This window comes from Phyllopteryx taeniolatus, chromosome 12 (assembly GCF_024500385.1).
Source record: "Phyllopteryx taeniolatus isolate TA_2022b chromosome 12, UOR_Ptae_1.2, whole genome shotgun sequence".
In the NCBI taxonomy this organism is placed as follows: Eukaryota; Metazoa; Chordata; class Actinopteri; order Syngnathiformes; family Syngnathidae; genus Phyllopteryx; species Phyllopteryx taeniolatus.
Window position 1 is genome coordinate 7,010,072 of NC_084513.1, and position 20,204 is coordinate 7,030,275.

General features: G+C 41.4%; 1 protein-coding gene across 1 annotated transcript; it reads right to left on the minus strand.

Annotated features, from left to right (window-relative positions):
- Positions 1-9,567: 9,567 nt before the first annotated feature.
- On the minus strand, positions 9,568-19,262 carry LOC133486786 (TRAF3-interacting protein 1-like). The gene is made up of 13 exons (XM_061792426.1): positions 19,140-19,262; positions 18,538-18,606; positions 18,313-18,474; positions 18,069-18,197; positions 16,645-17,044; positions 15,407-15,427; positions 13,666-13,912; positions 13,424-13,547; positions 13,097-13,133; positions 12,894-12,967; positions 12,677-12,679; positions 10,648-10,865; positions 9,568-10,457 (listed from the first exon to the last, which is right to left on the minus strand). Exons 1-13 carry the CDS (start codon positions 19,260-19,262, stop codon positions 10,295-10,297), a joined length of 1,770 nt encoding a protein of 589 aa, XP_061648410.1. The 3' UTR covers positions 9,568-10,294.
- Between the last annotated feature and the right edge of the window lie 942 nt (positions 19,263-20,204).

Here is a 20,204-nt window from a genome sequence, read left to right on the forward strand (position 1 = left end):
CGGGAGGCAAGGTAAGCAGTGGCTCATTTGCATGAGATTTAATACCATAAACTCAAAACTGATTCAAGTAATTGTACATTTCAATACCTGGGAACTATTTTAAAATATGCAACAACAACCAAAAAGGATAATATGTCTCCTTTAAAACTGCCTTTCAGAGAAAAAATTTGCAAACTGACCAAAGGACACGTGAGCCTAGACAAGAAGGTAAAGTTGCCATAAACAGGCTGAGTGGGCCAATAAGGCAACACCAAAAAGGACGAAATAATAACATTTAAAAAAAATAAAATAAATAAGTGTTGGAAAATTGTTGCCTTGCCGTGTATGATTTTGCAAGGTGGTGTCGAGTCAAGTCAATTCCAGTTTTTTTGTTTGTTTGTTTTGTCTTAACAGGTGTCACAAAAGCCAAAAAAAGGACTATTCAAACTCCAAATTTATGGTTTCCCATTTTTTTTAAAGTTGTTTGACTGCTTCTGACTGTTTATAATCCAAAAGTCAAAAATCCACTGTTTGCACGTTGTAGTCAATCAAAGCCGTTTTAATACAGGACATTAATACCCACAATAAATATAGTCTCTTGAGTTTCACTGTAGCTAAAACATGAATTAGGAAGCGTGTGTGGTCGTCCTTGAGTGCCAGCGGAGTAGGCATTAAAGGGGGTTGGGATGGGTTCAGCCAATCGTGCCGCTGAGAGAAATGACAAAAAATTAGCGTGGGTCCGCCACTAAATGGGAGTCGCAGTCTCGTCCAAGGCCTACATTTCCATTTCAATTTTCTGCTCAACGAGCTTGATGTATGTGGACAATCACACGGCGAGATCGGTCTCCACCTTGGCCGCCCGTCCATTCACTGCGACAGTGTGACCTTGTGTCTGTGTGCGCAGGTGTGTCTTGTCGCAATGTCGTCATGTTCAAGGCAAACGGATAGTAAGGGAGAGATTAAAGATTAAAGAGCAGCCGGATGGGGATTATACACAGTATTCACCTCATCCTCACGCAGACCTCTTGCAAAAATTCAAGTGTACGCAAAAACACTTTGCAATTTAGTGTCGGGCATGTGTCAAGGATACCTGCTTCCGATTGGGGTTCATTTGGGCAAATTCCTTGGTAAAAGTTTGCCAAAAGGCTGGCTTCCTGTTGAATTTCAAGAATGGCTCCTTGAGACTTTTTCGCGCGTTGTGTGCGCCATGATAGACGTGGACACCCAATTTCATGTCAACCAGTGAAACTGGTGTCGGGGCAGACTTTCCAGGCGTTGAACAGCCCCCACCCCTTCCCCCTTTTTGATGGTAAATCCTAATCAAAGATCTTTAAACTTTGACGCCATGCTTCGCCCATATCAAATGGCTTAGATCACTGTTTCTCAAACTTTTTACAGCAAGTGCCACCTAAAAACAAATTAGCTCACCAAGTACTACCATGATGACCAACATTGAAATACAGTAGTGTAGTAGGTATGCGTGTTCATAAAAAAAAAAAAAAATCCTTAAAACACATTTCATATATTTCAAACTATCAGGTTGACGGAGCTTGAGAGGTTGCAGCAACGGACCATCCACCCCACAACATCCCCCTAGACCCACGGCTGTGGTGTCCCTGAACAAGACACCAATACCCCAAACTGCTCCATAGACGCTAAAGGCCTGGTACACGCATAAGGATTTTTCTAATCTTAAAAGATTGTTACAGACCCCAAATATGAAGATTAAAAAAAATAATAAAATCAGGCATTTAACAGTTTTGGTTGTACTGTGTAGTGTGCTGCAATCATCTCAATACAGAACATAACGCACATAAAGATTCTGTTCCACCACCGATCTAGAATCTAGTGCTTAAAGACAGAAATCTCGCGTGTTCAAATGTGATCTAACATAAACTAAGAACAAAAAAAATAGCAACAACCGGGAAACAAGACGCAATCATGGAAGAGGGTTACACACCAGAGGAAGCAATCATGTTGGTTTTGAGACCTTTTTTTTTTTTTTTAATGAAAATCACGTACTAAAAAAAGAAAAGAAAAGCTCATGCTAAAATCCTGGAGACAGCGGAAAGCGGACTCTATAGTTGACTGAGCGAGCAAGAGGTGAGTCCTCAAATTAAGCTCATGGCAGCTGCTGTTACCTTGTTTCAGGTGGGACGGTTCTTGTTATTCACCGCCGTTTCACATCACAATTCGCGGAGTCATGACTCGGGAGACCTCGGTTTTCCCCACAGTTTTCTTCTTGAAATGGCTTCTTCAAAACAAAATGGCCAACTTCCTGTTCCATATCAGGCATGGATGGTGCTTGAGATTTTTCTTTGTGCATCATGTCATGATGTCACATCCACACAATTTAATGTTGATCGGCGAAACGGGTGTCCGCCGCTGATTTATTTTATTTTTTTCCTCTAACTTTCCATGTGGGAGTTTTCTCAGGTCATGTTCGGGACCCTTAAAATTCAGACATACGCGCACTTGCAAAAATTGGCCTGGGCATGCTGATTCCCCCAAAAAGACGATTAATTTGTCACGGGGCGAATAAAAAAAACAGGGCTGTTGGACCGCTTTATTGGACCCTAAGAACGAAACAAGTGCATTAAAGATACATTGGAAACGGACGGGAGTGAGAGGAGCTTGAACACAGATGGCGGTTGCCTTCCTTTGAAGAGATAGACGAGCATAATGAGTTGCAGTGGGACCAGCAGGAGCATATGTCAACTGATACATGAAATATAGATGACAAAAACCGCACATAAAAAGAAATCGCATCCCTCTCAGCCTATGTGGTGAGACTTCATCTTAACGATCTCCTCCACAAGTGTTTTTTTATTTGGTCTTTTTTATCCCCCCTTGATGCTCCCACACCACAAAAGGGTAGCAAAGAGGAAAAGCGTGACGCTGACCACACAATCAGAAATGGTTCTTCTTGCACTACACAAATGAGAGAACGCATTACATTTAGCGTGGAACACTTGTTTATTTTGTAGTTTGGCTGCTCAGTACGAGCAGCCAAAAGGAAGGAAAAATAGCCCCCAACACGAATCTCACCAATCAACATGAAATTTGGTGGACGTGTGTCATAACACGACGCACGAAAAAGTCTCAAGGACCCATGCCTGAAATTAGTCAGCCATTTTGGTTTGAAGAAGCCACTATGGGCGAATTCCATGGCTCGTACTTTGGCCAACTCCAACTTGGTAATTCAACCAGTGAATTCGGTCAATCGGAAGCATGAAGGATTTTAGCCCACGCCATCTAATGTGGGGAGAGCGTGACCTCCAAGTTTGATGCTAACTTCAAGGGTTTAGCGTAAGGTGCAAGGCGCTGCTTATTGCTTGGCGTTAGAAACGATTTGCACCAGCTTCACCAACCGACATGAAGATTAGTGCACATGCCCATCATAACACGACACATGAAAAAGTCTCAAGGACCCATGCCTGAAATTAAATAGCAAGTCAAGCAGCCATTTTGGGTGAATTCCATAGCTTGTCTTTTCGACAAACTTCTAAATTTGCCCTTGTGAAAGTGTCCTTTTCAAATCTGCAGTCGAAGGTATTCAAGTTGTTGGCTAGTGTGGTATTGTTCTCAACTTGGGGGGGGGGGGGGATCGTCGCTTGTAATCGGTCAGCGATCGGAATGCATGCCAGACTGATTTAGAGTCGTTAGCTGTTAGCTAAACTGTTTCTCCAACTTTGGTGCATAGTTCCTCTTTGCAATGGTAATTTCTTTAGTCAGCTGGTTTGTAGCGCGATTATACAGGGCCCTGTCCCTGCTTTGATATGCGTCCTCGTTAGCTTGGCGAAGTTGCTTAAGTTTGGCAGTGAACCACGGCTTGTTGTTATTGACTGTGCGAAATGATTTTGTTGGAACACAGACCTCTTCACAGAAACTAATATAGGATGTGACAGTGTCCGTATATTCATCCAGGCTGCCAGCTGAATTTTCAAAGACACTCCAGTCTGTGCAGTCTAATGAAATGTCTAACAGTGTAGTGTGGCATCAAAGTTTGATCATTCGAGTATTTGCCATGAAAAAAAAAGGGGACGCGAAGGCCCGTTCATCGCATTGTAATTTCCTTTAGAATTGTGACAGAATTCAACCAGAGAGCTCATAAAATCAACGCTATATAAACTTTTCATCCCTCAAAATCGGTTTTAAATTGAAAGAGTTCACATTAAAGCGCTTTGTGTCGCTGGATGGCTTGTTCACATTGTGTGCTAATGCATTTGTTAAACACTGTGTGACTGCGTCTGTGGTAGGAGACCCAGATGGAGTTTGATCAGTGAGCTCAGGCCTTCCTTTGTCACGGCGGCTCCTTTCAGACGAACACACGCTGAACCCGACACGATAATTAGAATGGAAGGAGGGAACGCTGACATTTGCACTGTCACCTTTCCGATGTACATGGCCAAATTTGTTGCTCTCGACTTGTCCTCCAGACGCACGTCATAATATCGTAGCGCCTGTGGGTCGGCATTGAAGTGCGAGGAAGGCATATAATAGTTCTATATGCATTCAGACAGTGTGTTTATGTGTGGGAGGGGATAAAAGAATAGATTTATAACATTTTACCCAGAGCTCTTGCTTGGTTAATGAGCTGTTTTCCAGCAAGCCGCCTCTGTTTGAATTGCTAAATTATCAAAACAGCGCGCAAAACGCCCCTAATAGCCAAATGCCCTTGTCACTGTCAGGCCTCGGCCAAAGTCAATTTGAACATCCCTTTTCTGTGTGTATGTGCGCGCGCGTGTGTGTGTGTGAGTGACTGTGGGCAAGGAGAGCTACAGTTGCCGATGCACTTTGAATCGTTTATGGAACGGGACAAGGAGTCAAACCCACAAACATGAAATGAGAGCACTCGCAAGGAGCAGCTGTAGACCACAGCTCGCACATTCAAACTCCAGCTTCTGAGGTCACTTACTAAGCCACGCCTCTTAAAGGCACACATCCAACACACAAATGCTACAGTAGTATGTAGTAATTACACTTTATAAAACATTTTTTTTTTTACATTTTATACAATACAATTGTGGGTTTTTTAAAAAAACATTTCGTTTTTTGGGTGGCTGAAACAGATAATTCCACCAGTGCTGTGTAGTGTTTACCGTTGCCCATTAACCTGCTCGCTACAACAAAAGGATTAACCCGAAGCAAGATGGACTATGGGAATTTATCAATTTCATGTAGCCAGTGTCATGTTTACATTGATTTAATTCTCTCTTATGCAAGCAAGAGATAATTAGTTCATTATCGTGCTTAGCGGTTGGGTTATGTGGCTTTCGACAGGCTTGCTGCTCCCCATGTTTCCAGTCGTAATGTCCGCTTAGGCAATTCTTGACCGTGCAGATAAGCAGTAGATGATCATCATCTTGTCCAATTCTGCAAAGAAAGCAAAAAAAAAAAAAAAAAAAAAGCCGACTGTACTTATTTTTTGAAAAACAGATTAGATTGCACTTTATCCCAGTAAAATTAGGTGGGTATATGATTTGCATATTAAGTGAGGCAGTAAACTGTCACACTGTCATTCAGAGTGTCTTTAAAGGTCAAGGAGATTTTTTCATTTATTTATTTTTTGGTCACATTTGGACCGAATCCAAATCTTGTGTCAGCACCTTGGTCAATGTTGAATGGATTACTATCATGGCCAAAATGACCAAAATTATCGTGATATTACAATTAGAAATGTAAACAGATACTGTGCATGGCCGAATCCAAAACAAATATTAAATCTGCAGCCCTATGTACTTTTTGACATTACAAATTGTAAACAGCAGCAACCAAAATGAATGTGCACAAACATACTTAAAATGACTTTATTTGAAGAACTCTAAAAAGTAAATTCAGAGATGTGTTTCTAAATACATTACACATGTTTGAAGATAATTGCTGAAAACATAAAAAGAATGTTGCGCACCCCGCAAATGCAACTTCCATTCGGATACTCCGCTGTTGTGGGCGCTTTAGAGTGCCTTGTTGTCGGCCACGAGTGCATAAATGTCATGTAGAGAAAGGCGGAAGAGCGAGGAAGGGAGAATTTATTATAATTTTTTTTTAAGTCCAACAACAGTTAGCGTGTGGACCGGGGCTTCAGGTTGGCGTGATTGCTTTAGAGCACCTCGTCATACAGTGGGGGGGGGGGGAAACACTCCAACCCAGTGAGGATATATTCCAGCCACCGGAGGCTTAAAGTGGATATGTTTTTGTAGTTCAACCATTTAGTTATGTGTAGGCCTGAGAAACATTCTTAGACGGAGTAGCGTCCATTTTTGTAGGTCGCAGAAGTGGTATTTGATTGACAGCTGACATTTGAGCGGGGCGCGGTTTCAGCTCATAATCGAACACGGCAAAGCATTTAAGACCAGAGAGGACAGCTTGATTTTGCTCATGATTTGGAAGCTTCAAATTTGGCACGGTTGTTAACAACTCTTCTCTGTGATGGCGTGTGAATTTCATAATTAATTCCGCATTTTCTCCACTACAGGAATGAGTGGACTCAGATGCTTTATGCTTTCTCCGTGGACCCACCTTCTTTATTGACCTTCACGCTGTGTGTGAGGCAGCAGTGCTAAGCTCTCCTCCACCGTGCCGCCAAGAAAGTAATGCATGTGAAATTTGATGATGGTATCCCGCTGCAGTCCCAAGGAGCTCGCTCTTCCAAGGTTAGCAATCAAAATAGCAAATAAGCTTGACAGACTTTTATGGAAGGTGCTCGCGGTATGTGGAACACAATTGTGTTTCTAGGTGAAAGAAAAATGCATGTGAGGTACCATTCCTTTCTTTTCTTTTCATTTTTCTTGTGCATGCGAAGAGAAATACAAAAAAAGAAACACACTTTAGTCAACTTTATTAATAATACTCAGGTTTCATTGACAGTGTCAGAAATATATTCATTTAACAATCTTCATTGTGTTTTGTTTTTTTTTGTTCTACTGTTCTATGGCAGCTTTTTGTGATATAAAACGATAAATTATTTAAAAACTTTTTCCACCATCAATGTGTCCTATAACATTTACAACTCAATTGAAAAACAAAAATCTTCGTGTGGGTAAGTAAAAGTATTGACTGAAATAATGTAGTTGCATAATTCCACACACCCACTTATAACTGAGATGTGGCTGTGTTCAGAATTGACCAATCAAATTCAAACTCAGGTTAAATGGGCGTCAGTCAAGTGTGACTGAATAACCTCAAATAGATGTAAGATGTTCTAGTAGGCTTTTCCTTACATTTGTCTTGCTTTTTGCTGTCCATCCATTTTCAACACTTTTGAAGTTAGCTGACGCCTATCCCAGCGGACTTTGGGCGAGAGGCAGGGTACACACTGGACTGGTTTCCAGGCAATCACGGGGCACATTAAGACAAACAACCACGCAAGTCTATTGCTATCTAAATGCAATAGGTAGGCAGCATTAGACAAAGACATTCTTTAAAAAAAAAAACAATTTTAAAAACAACATTTTGAATGCAGGCTCTACATCACAAAACCTAACAGAGAACTTTGAACATTTGTTATGAAAGTCAGCACAAAAAAGCAGTGGGGAAGTATTGAGAATCCAGATAGAATGCTTAAAAAGTTGGGAAAAGCAGGCTGATGCTTCCTTCAAATGAAAAACATGAATAATTAAGAGCGAGATGAATAAAACTTTATGACCTATATAAAATGTTTTCCCCCCTGGTTTCTGCTTCTTTTTCGGATTTCAAGAAAGTGCAGAATAACAGGCAGCATCAAGTACATCTTATTATTGACAATGCGTTAAAAGTTGTGCTTATATTAATTATCTGTTAACAGACAGATGGGTCTGCTTCCTTATCTGGCACATGTAGACACACAACCATACACACTCACGTTCACACCAACAGGCCATTTAGAGTCTTCAAATAACCTACCATGCCTGTGGGAGGAAACCGGAGTACCCGGAGAAAACCCCTGCAGGCACGTGGAAAACATGCAAACTCCACACAGGCGAGGCCGGATTTGAACCCTGGTCCTCAGAACTGTGAGGCAGATATGCTAACCAGTCATTCACCGCGTACTATACAATCTAATTAAATTGTTGGGAATTTCAGATCATTTCATAATCCACCACTCAATTTTTGAAATGGTTTTGAAGACAGATGTTTTTGCAATGCAGCTACTAGAATCAGCTTTATTGGCCAAGTATGTTACAGACACACAAGAAGTTTGTCTCCTGTATTTGGAGCCACTCTAGTATAGCAGCAAACAGCCACGATGGCAAAATATACATTTAGGACACAAAAAACACAAGTGTGGAAAGTCATTGAGCAATGAAAGTGTACCTCCAGTGTGATGATACTGATATAATGGCAATTGTACAAATGATGCAGCGTCCTCAAGCAAGCAATTTAAAGTGACTAATAGTGCAATGATTTGATACAGTGAAGATTGTGCAAATGGTGCAGAGAGTTCTCAAACACGAGTGGCCAGTAGTAATCAACAACACGATCCAAATAGTGCAGCGTGATAAAACAATAAGTGTACGAATAATGTAGACGTTCCAGCCGCTCCACCTCCTGTTGATACGCAGACTCGTCAGCGTCTTTGATGAGGCTGATGACTGTGGTGGCATCTGCAAACTTCAGGAGTTTGACAGCCGGGTGGGTTGAGGTGCAGTCATTCGTGTAGCGAGAGAAGAGCAGCGGAGAGAGGACACATCCTTGTGGCGCCCCGGTGCTGGTGGTGCGTGTGGATGAGGTGGTCTCCCCCAGCATCACCTGCTTTGTCCTGTCCGTCAGGAAGCTGTGAATCCACTGGCAGATGGCAAGCGAGATGCTGAGCTGGAGAAGCTTAGAGGAGAGGAGTTTGGGGATGATGGTGTTGAACGCAGAGCTGAAGTCCACGAACAGGATCCTCACGTAGGTCCCGGCGGGGTCGAGGTGTTCTAGGATGAAGTGCAGTCCCATGTTGACTGCGTCATCCACGGACCTGTTTGCTCGGTAGGCAAACTGCAAGGGGTCCAGCAGGGGACCTGTGACGCTCTTGAGGTGGTCCAGCACAAGGGGTTCAAAGGACTTCATGACCACAGATGTCAGAGTGACACGTCTGTAGTCATTCAGTGCTGAAATTGTAGGTTTCTTGAGGACTGGGATGACGGTGGAGCGTTTGAGGTAGGATGGGACGTCACACAGTTCCAAAGATATATTGAAGATCTGTGTGAAAACTGGAACGGGCTACTCCGTGCAGACTTTCAATCAGCTTTGTTGATCTCTTTGACGTGTTTAAAGGCACGAATAGTCAATGCAAAAGTGGGAGCCAGTTAAGGGAGAAGTATTTTAAACACCCTACTACAACCATGATAAAGTGTCCACATTTTTTCAAAATACAAATAGAATGAATTTTTACTAAAAAAAAAAAAAAAAAAGTAACAATATAGAATAAATGACAAGAGGAAATGCGGGAAAAGTTTTGGTCAGTAGTGGTTTTCTCATAGGAACTCTGACATGTATGCCATTTTTGCCCAGTCTTCTTCCTTATTGTTGAGTCATGAACACTGACTTTAACTGAGTTGAGGGAGGCCTGCAGTTCTTAAACTGTTGTCCTAGGTTCCTTTGTAACCTCCTGGATGAGTCGTCGCTAAAAAATGACACCAAGTCGTCGCTTGGTGTAGTTTTTGTAGGCTGACCACACCTTGGAAGGTTCACCACTGTTCTATGTTTTCGCCATTTGTGGATAAAGGCTCTCACTGTGGTTCCCGGGAGTCCTAAAGCTTTAGAAATGGCTTTGTAACAATTTCCAGACTGGCAGATGTAAATTACTTAATTTCTCATCAGTTCTTGAAATTCTTTGGTTCATGGCAACTTTTTGAAATCTTTTGGCTGACTTTATTTTGTTGTCTTGATTGAACAAGTCCGGCGGTAATCGGGCTTGGGTGTAGCCAGTGACAATGAACTCTACTTTCTAAAAAAAATTTGATTAGCCACAGTTAAGTTGTGATTTAACAAGGGGACAAATAATTTTTCACACACGGCCAGTTAGCTTGGAAGTCCCCCCTTATGAAATAGAGTCACCATTTAAAAACTGGTTGTATATGTTTGATATTTATATTTGTTTGATGATCTTCAAATGAAAGTGGAGACAATAGGCCAAAAAATACTTTGACAAAGGAGGACAATACTTTTTCACGGCACTGTATGTGTCCTAGCGACCAGTCCAGGGTGTACCCATCTTCTCTTGTCCAAAATCAGCTGGAATAGGCTTCAGCTTCCCGAATGAGGGCAAGCGCTATATAAAAGAAAGGATGAACAAAAACTGTTCTTTTCCAGTAGATGACTTTGTACTCACAAGCCCTGGTTTCCCTTTTCAGGATCTGGAAGAGATAATTGCTGCTAACTTCTTCTGGATGTTCTCCTCATTCATTATTATGTTGGACCTCACAGCACAAATTTTGTCCTGGTAATCTTTCATCTGCTGATCAAGCTCTCCCAGTTCTGCCTTGAGAGGTTCGACTGCCTGCTCTGTCACTCTGTAAAAGCATGAACAAAAACACACTAAGATTCAATTATTTTGTTGTTGTTGCTATGACCGCATTTGCAATTGATAAACAAAGCCATATGAGTTTTACACAGATTTTTATTTTTTTTGAGCATCTTAACCAGTTTTTTAAATGTGAGACTCCAGACATGACAAGGAAAAATGGTCGCGTGTGTACTTACTTCTGCTCCTGCAGCAAAACCTGCGCATGTTCCTTGTTCTCCTTCTGCCAACTTTGGAGCTCTGCTTGCATGGCGTCTATGTCCTCCTGCACATAGTCCATGATCTTCCCTAAAGGCAGCGCGCTCTGACATACCGACTGGATGGACGCACGCAGCCGCTCTATCTCCCGCGTGACCAGGTCTTGCTCTTTCTTCCGGGCTTCCTCTGACACCAGCGTCTGAATATGGAAGAGGATGATACAACGGGGGAGGTCAAGCTCACTAACTTTGGTTCTTTTGTGTGGATTTTTCCTGATTGTTAACTTTTTCTCTCTCTTGCTTGGTATCTGAAGAACATAAGTAGATGCTGCTCTTCTATTTTGAATCTGAAAAAAGTTATGTAAATGTCCATGACTGAGGCCTGAGCTATACAGTGGACCTCTGGGAATCTATAAATATATATACAGTGGGTACGGAACATATTCAGACCTCCTGAAATTTTTCACTCTTTGTTATATTGCAGCCATTTGCTAAAATCATTTAAGTTCATTTTTTTCCTCATAGGTATTCAGACCCTTTGCTGCGACACTCCTATATTTAACTCGGGTGCTGTCCATTTCTTCTGATCATCCTTGAGATGGTTCTACACCTTCATTGGAGTCCAGCTGTGTTTGATTATACTGATTGGACTTGATTAGGAAAGCCACACCCCTGTATAAGCCCTTACAGCTCACAGTGCATGTCAGAGCAAATGAGAATCATGAGGTCAAAGGAACTGCCTGAAGAGCTCAGAGACAGAATTGTGGCAAGGCACAGATCTGGCCAAGGTTACAAACAAAAATCTGCTGCACTTAAGGTTGCTAAGAGCACAGTGGCCTCCATAATACTTAAATGGAAGACGTTTGGGATGACCAGAACCCTTCATCGAGCTGGCCGTCCGGCCAAACTGGAGCAATTGGGGGTGAAGAGCCTGGTGAGACAGGTAAAGAAGAACCCAAAGATCACTGTGGCTGAGCTCCAGAGATGCAGTCAGGAGATGAGAGAAAGTTCTAGAAGGTCATCCATCACTGCAGCTCTCCACCAGTCGGGACTTAATGGAAGAGTGGCCCGATGGAAGCCTCTCCTCAGTGCAAGACACATGAAAGCCCGCATGGAGTTTGCTAAAAAAAAAAAAAAAAAAAAAAAAAAAAAAAAAAAAGAAAACACCTGAAGGACTCCAAGATGGTGAGAAATAAGATTCTCTGGTTTGATGAAACCAAGATAGAACTTTTTGGCCTTAATTCTAAGCAGTATATGTGGAGAAGAGAAGGCACTGCTCATCACCTGTCCAATACAGTCCCAACAGTGAAGCATGGTGGTGGCAGCATCATGTTGTGGGGCTGTTTTTCAGCTGCAGGGACAGGACGACTGGTTGCAATCAAAGGAAAGATGAATGCGGCCAAGTACAGGGATATCCTGGACGTAAACCTTCTCCAGAGCGCTCAGGAACTCAGACTGGGCCGAAGGTTCACCTTCCAACAAGACAATGACCCTAAGCAAATTTAAGGGGGTCTGAATACTTTCCGTGCCCACTGTGTGTGTGTGTGTGTGTGTGTGTATGTATATATATATATATATTTGTGTGTGACGGCTTGGCGGTGGCCATCTCGCTTCGTACTTTTGTTGTGATAGCTCATATGATAGAACATTGGATTTTTGATCGGCTGTTACATCTCTTACATGTTGCAATGCCGTTCATCTGCGATTACATTTTCGAATCACAGCAAACCTAGTTGCTGACGGTCGGCAACTCATGAGAACCAGTTGCAGAATCCAGCACACTGGACAACAGTTCAGTTGTGTTCAACCACGTTGCTTTTTGTGCAGCGGGCCTTATATGAAAAACAATGAAAATGAATTAGCACTTTATTACGCACATACTGTAACATAAGCTTTTATTTTTATTTGGTCTTATTTCAAGTTATTGAGCAAGCCCAGAACTTATTTAGTTCCAGAAATCTTGATGCGTGCATCGGTTCGGTTGTGTGTATTGGTCTGCTAGAAGCCACACTTGCTTGTCAGGAAATTAGACCTTGCAAGGGCTTCACTGAAGGGGAACATTTTTTGTGGTTCCAAGGTAGCATAATTGCACCTTCAAATGTATTTACGTCTTCTCTGTGACAATAACCAGAGTTGCACAATACAATTGCCCTTCAAAGCCATTTCATAAATGTGTTAAAGAGGCCACTCTAGCGTTAGAGACACAAATAAAATAAAATAAAATTTACCTCTTTTAATTTATTGGAGCATGGTGACGACTCGTAGTCTTTTTTTGTCTCGAGGATCTTTTTCACAAGTACACCTGCATTAATTGAAAACATTTGCTAAACAAGTGAGAGATTCTGCAAACACTTTGAAAGAATATTGATCTTATACAAATGACCTATTTGAATGGACGAACAAAAAGTAGAAAACAATTTGAAAAATGTACCATGTTTTTCTTCACGACTGAGCTCTTGTGCAGGTTCCTGTAACAGAAAAAACACATGATGATGCTAACGTTTCTCCTTTCTGCAATTCACTTTGATTGAACACTGTAAATTGCCCATAGGTGGGAATGTGAGTCTGAATGGTTGTTTTTCTAAATGGCGACCAGTCCAGGGTGTACCCTGCCTCTTGGCCAAAATCAGCAGACATAGGCTCCAGCTTTCCTAAGACCCTAATAAGGACAAGCGCTGTAATAGAAAATGGATGGCGAGATGTCTGGATGGATAACGTTAACGTTCTGCTTTGTCAATTAACTGTTCTCATCACTTACCGTTTCCGGAGCATCTGCGGGTTCAGGGGCCGCCTCTGCCACAAGAAACTGCTCGTCTTCCTCATCCTCATCAGCAGACAGCTTCTTCCCCTCTCTGATGACTGAAGGCTTGGCACTAGAAAGCCTACAATGGAGAAGAAACTCATACTATGAGATGTACGTGTATGTTTTCAACATCAGGAACCCGGTTGTGATTTTGTATGGAAAATAGTGACGACAAAAATAACATTCAGAGAGGTCACCTCTCGGCTGGAACCCCTTCGGTGAAGCTCTCCTGTTTCTTGACTCGAGGAGGAGCCGGACGAGCACTGCTGGGCCGCACCGTGCGGTTATTGCTATACGACATAAGATGCAGCGATTGAACTGGCTTGATTCCGAATCGGAACTTTGGCGTTGTCGCTACAGACCTGGGGGTCACGTCGGACGAAAGTGAGGAAACTGCAGCATCGCCACTTTCCTTGTAAGGGGGACTCCGTGCCTGCTGAGTGTCTGTGAAAAAGAACGACGATGCACTTGATGGACACTTCATTGGATACACCTGCACAAAGCAATACTTCTGATGACCAGGCCCTCACATCCCCTTTGTCGTGGACAATCTTTGAAATAGTCATCAAATGTTGATGCCGTGCTTAGCCCACATTACATGGTGTATGTTTAAAAAAAAAAAAAAAAAAAAGCTTTGCAATTGAGCCACTGATAACTACAGTATGCTAACGCCATTTTTGTATAGATAGAAGAAATAGAGGGAAGGAATGTTTCAAATAAATGGCTAAATCAAGGTTAGGACCTTTGTTCCAATTTTGAAAGTAGGGGCCAGTGTTTTATTGAACTCGACACTCAACACTGCGCCAACTCTCATTTTGTTTGCCCAATAGCATATAAATGCCCGTCATTTAAAAAAAAAAAAAAAAAAGTTTCAATCAAGGCACCTTAACTCTTGTTTGTTGAATTTGTTCCTAGTTAGCCGCACCCATAAAACCGGGCTTCACCTCCTGCTAAAAAAAATCAAAAATACAAATAAAATCTCAGAAAGAGGAGTTCAGTGATTGATAGAAGACTCATAATAAGTAAGGCTTTAGCTTGGGTGCATATTAGTGTAAGTTAATGTTAATTATCATCTTTCATTAAATATTGATAGATTTGACCAATGTTTGGATTTAGACCACTATTGCACTTTTCTATTCTCAGTTTGTTTCTTTTGTTTCAGGCAACCTTGATGATACTGACCAGAATCCAACCTATGAACTTGAAGATGACAGTACCTCAGTTGTGGATAAAAGTGCAAGCAATACGATTCAATTTGAATGTCGAATATGCCCCAAGTCCAGAATCCTTATATTTGTCAAAATGCCAAAATCTGAAGAAAACCTCTGTACAAACAAGTATCCAGTAGACATAATCACTGCGATTTAAATAAACAAAATATAAATCCCACAGATATTAATACAGCCCAAACTTCAAAACACTCTCCTGCTAAATAACAATAAAATATATTTAGCCCACTGCAGTTTTCAGTGGCTCAATTCAGTGATGTGAATCTGTCAAGGATACCTGCTTCTGATTGATCACTTGAACAAATTCCCTAATTGAAGTTTGTCTCTGGAAGTGGCCCAATTTGCTGTCATTTGGTGAAAAAAAAAACATTAAAAGTGGTTTCAGGGGATAATTTGTTTGTAACTTTCCTAACGGAGTTTGTTTTGTGGGTCATGTTGAGGACCACTCAAAATCATACATCTTCACCAAAATCCATGCTGTTATGAAAAGTGTTGTGTTTTGGATCATTTCAAGCCCCCGTTAGGTTATTAATTTATCGGAAGAATAATAATAAACAGCAATTGCAAAAGGACCTTTGACAGTATCAGATACAACTGAGCATTGCTATGTTTGTAAGGGCAGAATTTCTCATTTCTCGCTCAGTTTCAATAAATGTGAAATTTCTAGCATATGTTGGGATCGAATGGCCCTCTGAGAAGAGACACTTACCGCATTCACTGTCCGATTCATCTGTTGACAAAAGAGAAAGCAAAGTTGGTTTCCACAACTAACACAACATGATGAAGCAAACAATCATGTCAGAAAACATCAACTTCCTCAAGCAGGGGTGGGCAAATGTTTTGGATCAGGGGACACATTGACTTTTAAAATTTGACAGGCAGGCCAAGCCAGGACCAGATGCTTACACATCAGAAATAAACCACAAAAAAAAGGCATTGTAGTGTTAATACTTAGATTTACTTTAAATGGGAACAGTGTTGTTTTGTTGATCACCTTTCTTTTTTTTTTTTGCCAGTGCATCAATGTTTGGTGTTAGTTTTGTTGTGGCAATTCTCAGAACACATCTGAGGTGTTCATCACTCAGCTGGGATCGGTAGGATGTTTTATAAGGTGTTCACCACACTAAACGTTTGTTCACACACACATGTAGAGCCAAACACCACCAGCATCCTCTGTGCCATCTTCCGGAAATTTGTCTGCACTAAATGAAGCATAAAACCCATCCAGTTTGAGAGTTGAACTTCTCTTTTAAGACAGTATCACATTGGAGATCAATCAGTTTCATTTTCAGCTCACGTGGCGCTGTTTCAGGGTCTTGTGTGACTGAATCTTGGATGGCAGTTTGTCAGAGAAAGGTGTTTTGCTGAGCCTGCAAGCTTGATTTTAACCGCTGAGCCGTAGCCATCAGTTCCTGTGTTGATTGGCTGTTAGGATAATCAGCATGCTTGGTCGAAAAGTGACGGCTGATTTTCTATCCCTCTAAAACCGCAAGGGTTTCTTAACAGATCAGACATTCAGCCTTCGGCAGGACTTCAGTGAAAAAGTATTTAGTAGTCCATTCTATATTAAACTCGGCACTCGCTGTCGACTTTTCTTTTCTTTGGCCCACTCGGGATTGAAGAAGGGTTCAGAGCAGTAGCAGAGTAAAAACAGAACAGCCAAAGTCAAGTCAATGTATCACTGTACCTGCTGCACAACCTGGTGGAACCACTCGGCATTACAAGACAACGTCAAATGAATATAGTCATAATTTTGATATAATTTGGGCGATTCTGTACCACTCTTTGGAGGGCTGGATTAAAATGATCAATGGGCCGGATGTGGCCGTCAGGCCCTAGTTTTCCCACCCCTGCCCTAAAGTCATGCGTTCTTTCCATACTGGGCCATGAAAATGAGGTTGATATTACCATACATTAACATATATTTGAGGGAAATGGAACATATACCTCCAAAAGTGTTTTTCCATCTTTGCCCTCTGGCAGAAGAGGCCTGACTTGTTCTTGTCGGACTATTGGTCTGTGACAAAGAAGGCTTGTGTCTCTCACTCTCTGCGCTTGTTACTTTTTCCCTCTTGCTGCTTTCCTTCTCTTGACCTTTATCCTTCTCCTTTTCCCACTCCCTTTCCTTGCTTTGTGCATTGTCATGATCCTTGTCTCGCTCGCGTTTGCGACACTTGTCTTGCTCGCCATCTTTAGGGGGGTCCTGTTCACGGCGGTGGTTCTTGGCAGAACGCTCTCTGTCATGGCGGTGTTCCTTCTCACCATCTCGACGTGGCCTCTCCTGCTCTCTGGACTGCTCTCGCTCCTTCTCTACCCTGCACTCGTTGTGTTCAACCATCTTCTTCTCCTGAAAAAGTTCAACATATTGTAAACACCCCACTATTCCCCAGACCGCGAATAGTGAAAATCTGCGAATCGTTGACGCCCATTATAATTTCATTGAAAAAAAAAATATTTTTTTCACCCAAACAATTCTTTAATAAGTGAGGTATATAACAATACAACAAGCATTTGCCACAAAAAAAACGTGGGTTGGTTCCTTTAAAAAAATTTAAAAATTTTAAAAAAGGAAAACATTTTGCGACAAGGTGAGGAGAGATGAGATGCGCAAACTTGACAGGTTGCTGTGGACGTCTGGTGAGATTCTTAAAGTGTCAAAAAATTTGCCATGGCAGTCGCGGTGTGGAGGAGAAACTGAATCGGCTGTAGTAAAATGGGGGAAATGCGACTCAACCTGACAGTATGTAATAGGGGGTCATCAAAACTCGGAGGCGGTCCGTAGTGAGACGGGTAGCAAATGTATTCCCTGGCAGCTAACTAACAACTAATTGATTATCAGATTATTATTCAATAAGTATTTTAAAAATCCATTAATCGTTTAGAGCCATTGTTTAGCCTAAAAGTATCCAAATAGTTGGAATTTCAGCCTCTCAACGGTAAATATTCTGCAATTTCCGTAGTGCTCCATGAAAGCAAACTGATGATCTTTTTGTGGAATCAAAATTAGACATTTGCAAACATCTGTCTTTACTTTGGAGAACAATGACCAAGATGGTGGCTGATTTTCTGACGGACGTTACGGATCAAATCCGTAACTGAATCATAATCAATTATGTTTATGCCCTTTCTGCACTGTCCATGTGAAATAATGTACTTGTTTTGAAATAAAGGGATGGAAATTTTAAAAAAAATGGGTGTTTTTATCCGATTCAATCGATTAATCGAAATAATAATCGGCAGATGGAGTGATTATTAAAATAATGGTTAGTTGCAGCCCTTTTTTCAATTCCGACGTTTTTCATGGAACACGTGAGGGATTTGTGTGTTTCAACACCTACACTTTTCATGACTAAACAACCACAGCCACGAACCTCTCTGTCCGGGTGAGCTTCACGTCCATCCACTGTGTCCTTGTCTTGGGATTTTAACGCGCTCTCCTTGGCTCTCACGTCCAGCCTCTCTCCTCCAAGAACTCGCTTCACTGCCTCTTTACTGGACACCTGCGGATCAAGTTAAGAGATGTATGTCAGCAATGTTATGTCCATTCCGGTAACTACGAAGGGTCGACATTTGACATTTTCGAGGACCGCAAGAACTGCCAGTGACTGGACAAACCTTGTTGAGGCAGCACTTGGCAATGGCCTGCAGCAGCTCATTGGTCTTTTCGGGCTCATGACCGGCAACAATATGTGCTGGTCTCACGGTGAGGGGCTCTCCAGTCACCAGTACCACAAGATCTATTGCTTTCTGAAGGAACGCCATCTTCATCTCCTTGTCCTAGAAATGAGAAATGGTACTTTAATGTCCTCCAGGAAGGGTTGTGGATTTTTGTACACTTACCTTGATACATTCTGACTTCAATTCGTTCTCTTTGTACAAGCCTTTCATAAAGCCAGTGGTCCTAATGATCTGAAGGTAGAGAAAAAGTATCAACATGGGTGCCCTGCACTGCCCCAATATACTCAGTCTCACTATATCATACTGGAAAGAGTTGCTCAGGATTACTGGAATGAGCGAACAGTTGGGTACTTTTTGAACGAGAAGCTGCCTTAAATTGCTTCTGGGGGAAAAAGCACGGCTCCCTGATTGTTTCTGTGTAAAATTGCAGCCATCCATTCATTTGGTAGATGGATGGATGGATGGATGGATGGATGGACAGACGCCAGTACCATAGCTATTCAGGATATGCTCCGTATAGCCTTATGCAAAACAACAGCACCACCTATTGGTTATTTAATGTGTAACCAATGAACTGCATTCAGTCAGTGAATATAGTAAAATTATGTTGTCCAACAGAAAGCATGACGTATATACACGCAATGCGACTTTGGTTTGTGATTTATGACCAAAGTATTAAAAAGTAATGGCATGAGTTTGAGCTCAGTTGGCTGTTAGTTTACTAAATGGCTTTCAACGGTACTTATTCAGCATCTAAGTCTTACCTCAGTAAAAATGTCGTGCAGGTATCGAAACGGTGGCTTGCTGAGCAGTTTTTCAGTGAGAGCAGGTTTCTTTATCACTTTGCCCAGAGTGCTTTGTGTCTTTTTTACAACTAGACCGTTCATGGCCACTATTATTCAACAGATATTAGATTTTTTGAAAGTATATATTTATTATTACTATTTTCTCTTTGAGTGTGTGTGTGTCGCTTGGGCTTATTAAAAGATCTCGGGAACATAGAAAGTGTCTAAAGGAGCAGCGCAAATAATTATTTTGACTTTATTACGTCACGTTGAGGGAATGTGACGTCAGAATTCACGTGATGACGTCACTTCGTATCTTCGCTGAAGAGTGGCAATTTAACCACAGTATAATCTATTATTTATAAATTAAAAAAAAAAAACAAGAATTCAATAACTCACGGCTTAAATTACCCAAACACGGTCTTGTGGAAGTCAGAATGCAATGAATTGTAATGATATTTATTTGTTACCGTAATGCTACATTATAGTTTTTTATTTACAGTTTATGAGTATCAGAAAATTACCACTTACACAGCTGTGGTGTAAATTGAAATGGTCTTGGACTATTTTTATTTTAAAACTGCCTGGGTTTTTAAAAAATATATATAATTAATATTTTTAAAAACAACATATAGACGTGAATTTCGGCTTTTCCCTTTCAGGGGTCACCACAGCAAATCACTCGCACGATTTGATTTTTACCCGAATGGCCTTCCTGATGCAACCCACCCACTTATTATTATTCCTTTTATTATATTTTATTTCATCAATCCATTTGTGTAACACAGCTGACTTTGGCGATAGAAGAAGGAAGTTGGAGTACACGGGAAAAAGGCCATGACGCACAGGTAGAACATGCAACCGGCTGGCCGAATCCACAACCCCAGAACTGTGAAGCAAATGTCCAAAAAACATTTGACCCTCTGAGGTGACGTTCTGCTTTCATTTCATTTTATTCGTTTTTATTTTTTGTATTTGTGAATTGTGCCTTTTTATTGTATTATTATTGTTACACTTATACTTTTAAGAAAACATTTCTTTATT

Bases quoted from the DNA above. Each gene is read 5' to 3' on its own strand.
- LOC133486786 (XM_061792426.1), bottom strand. From the start codon at position 19,262: ATGAACGGTCTAGTTGTAAAAAAGACACAAAGCACTCTGGGCAAAGTG. The intron at 18,607-19,139 runs GTAAGACTTAGA...CTCTACCTTCAG, and splicing joins TGCACGACATTTTTACTGAG to ATCATTAGGACCACTGGCTT. The intron at 17,045-18,068 runs GTTCGTGGCTGT...GAACTTTTTCAG, and splicing joins AAGCTCACCCGGACAGAGAG to GAGAAGAAGATGGTTGAACA.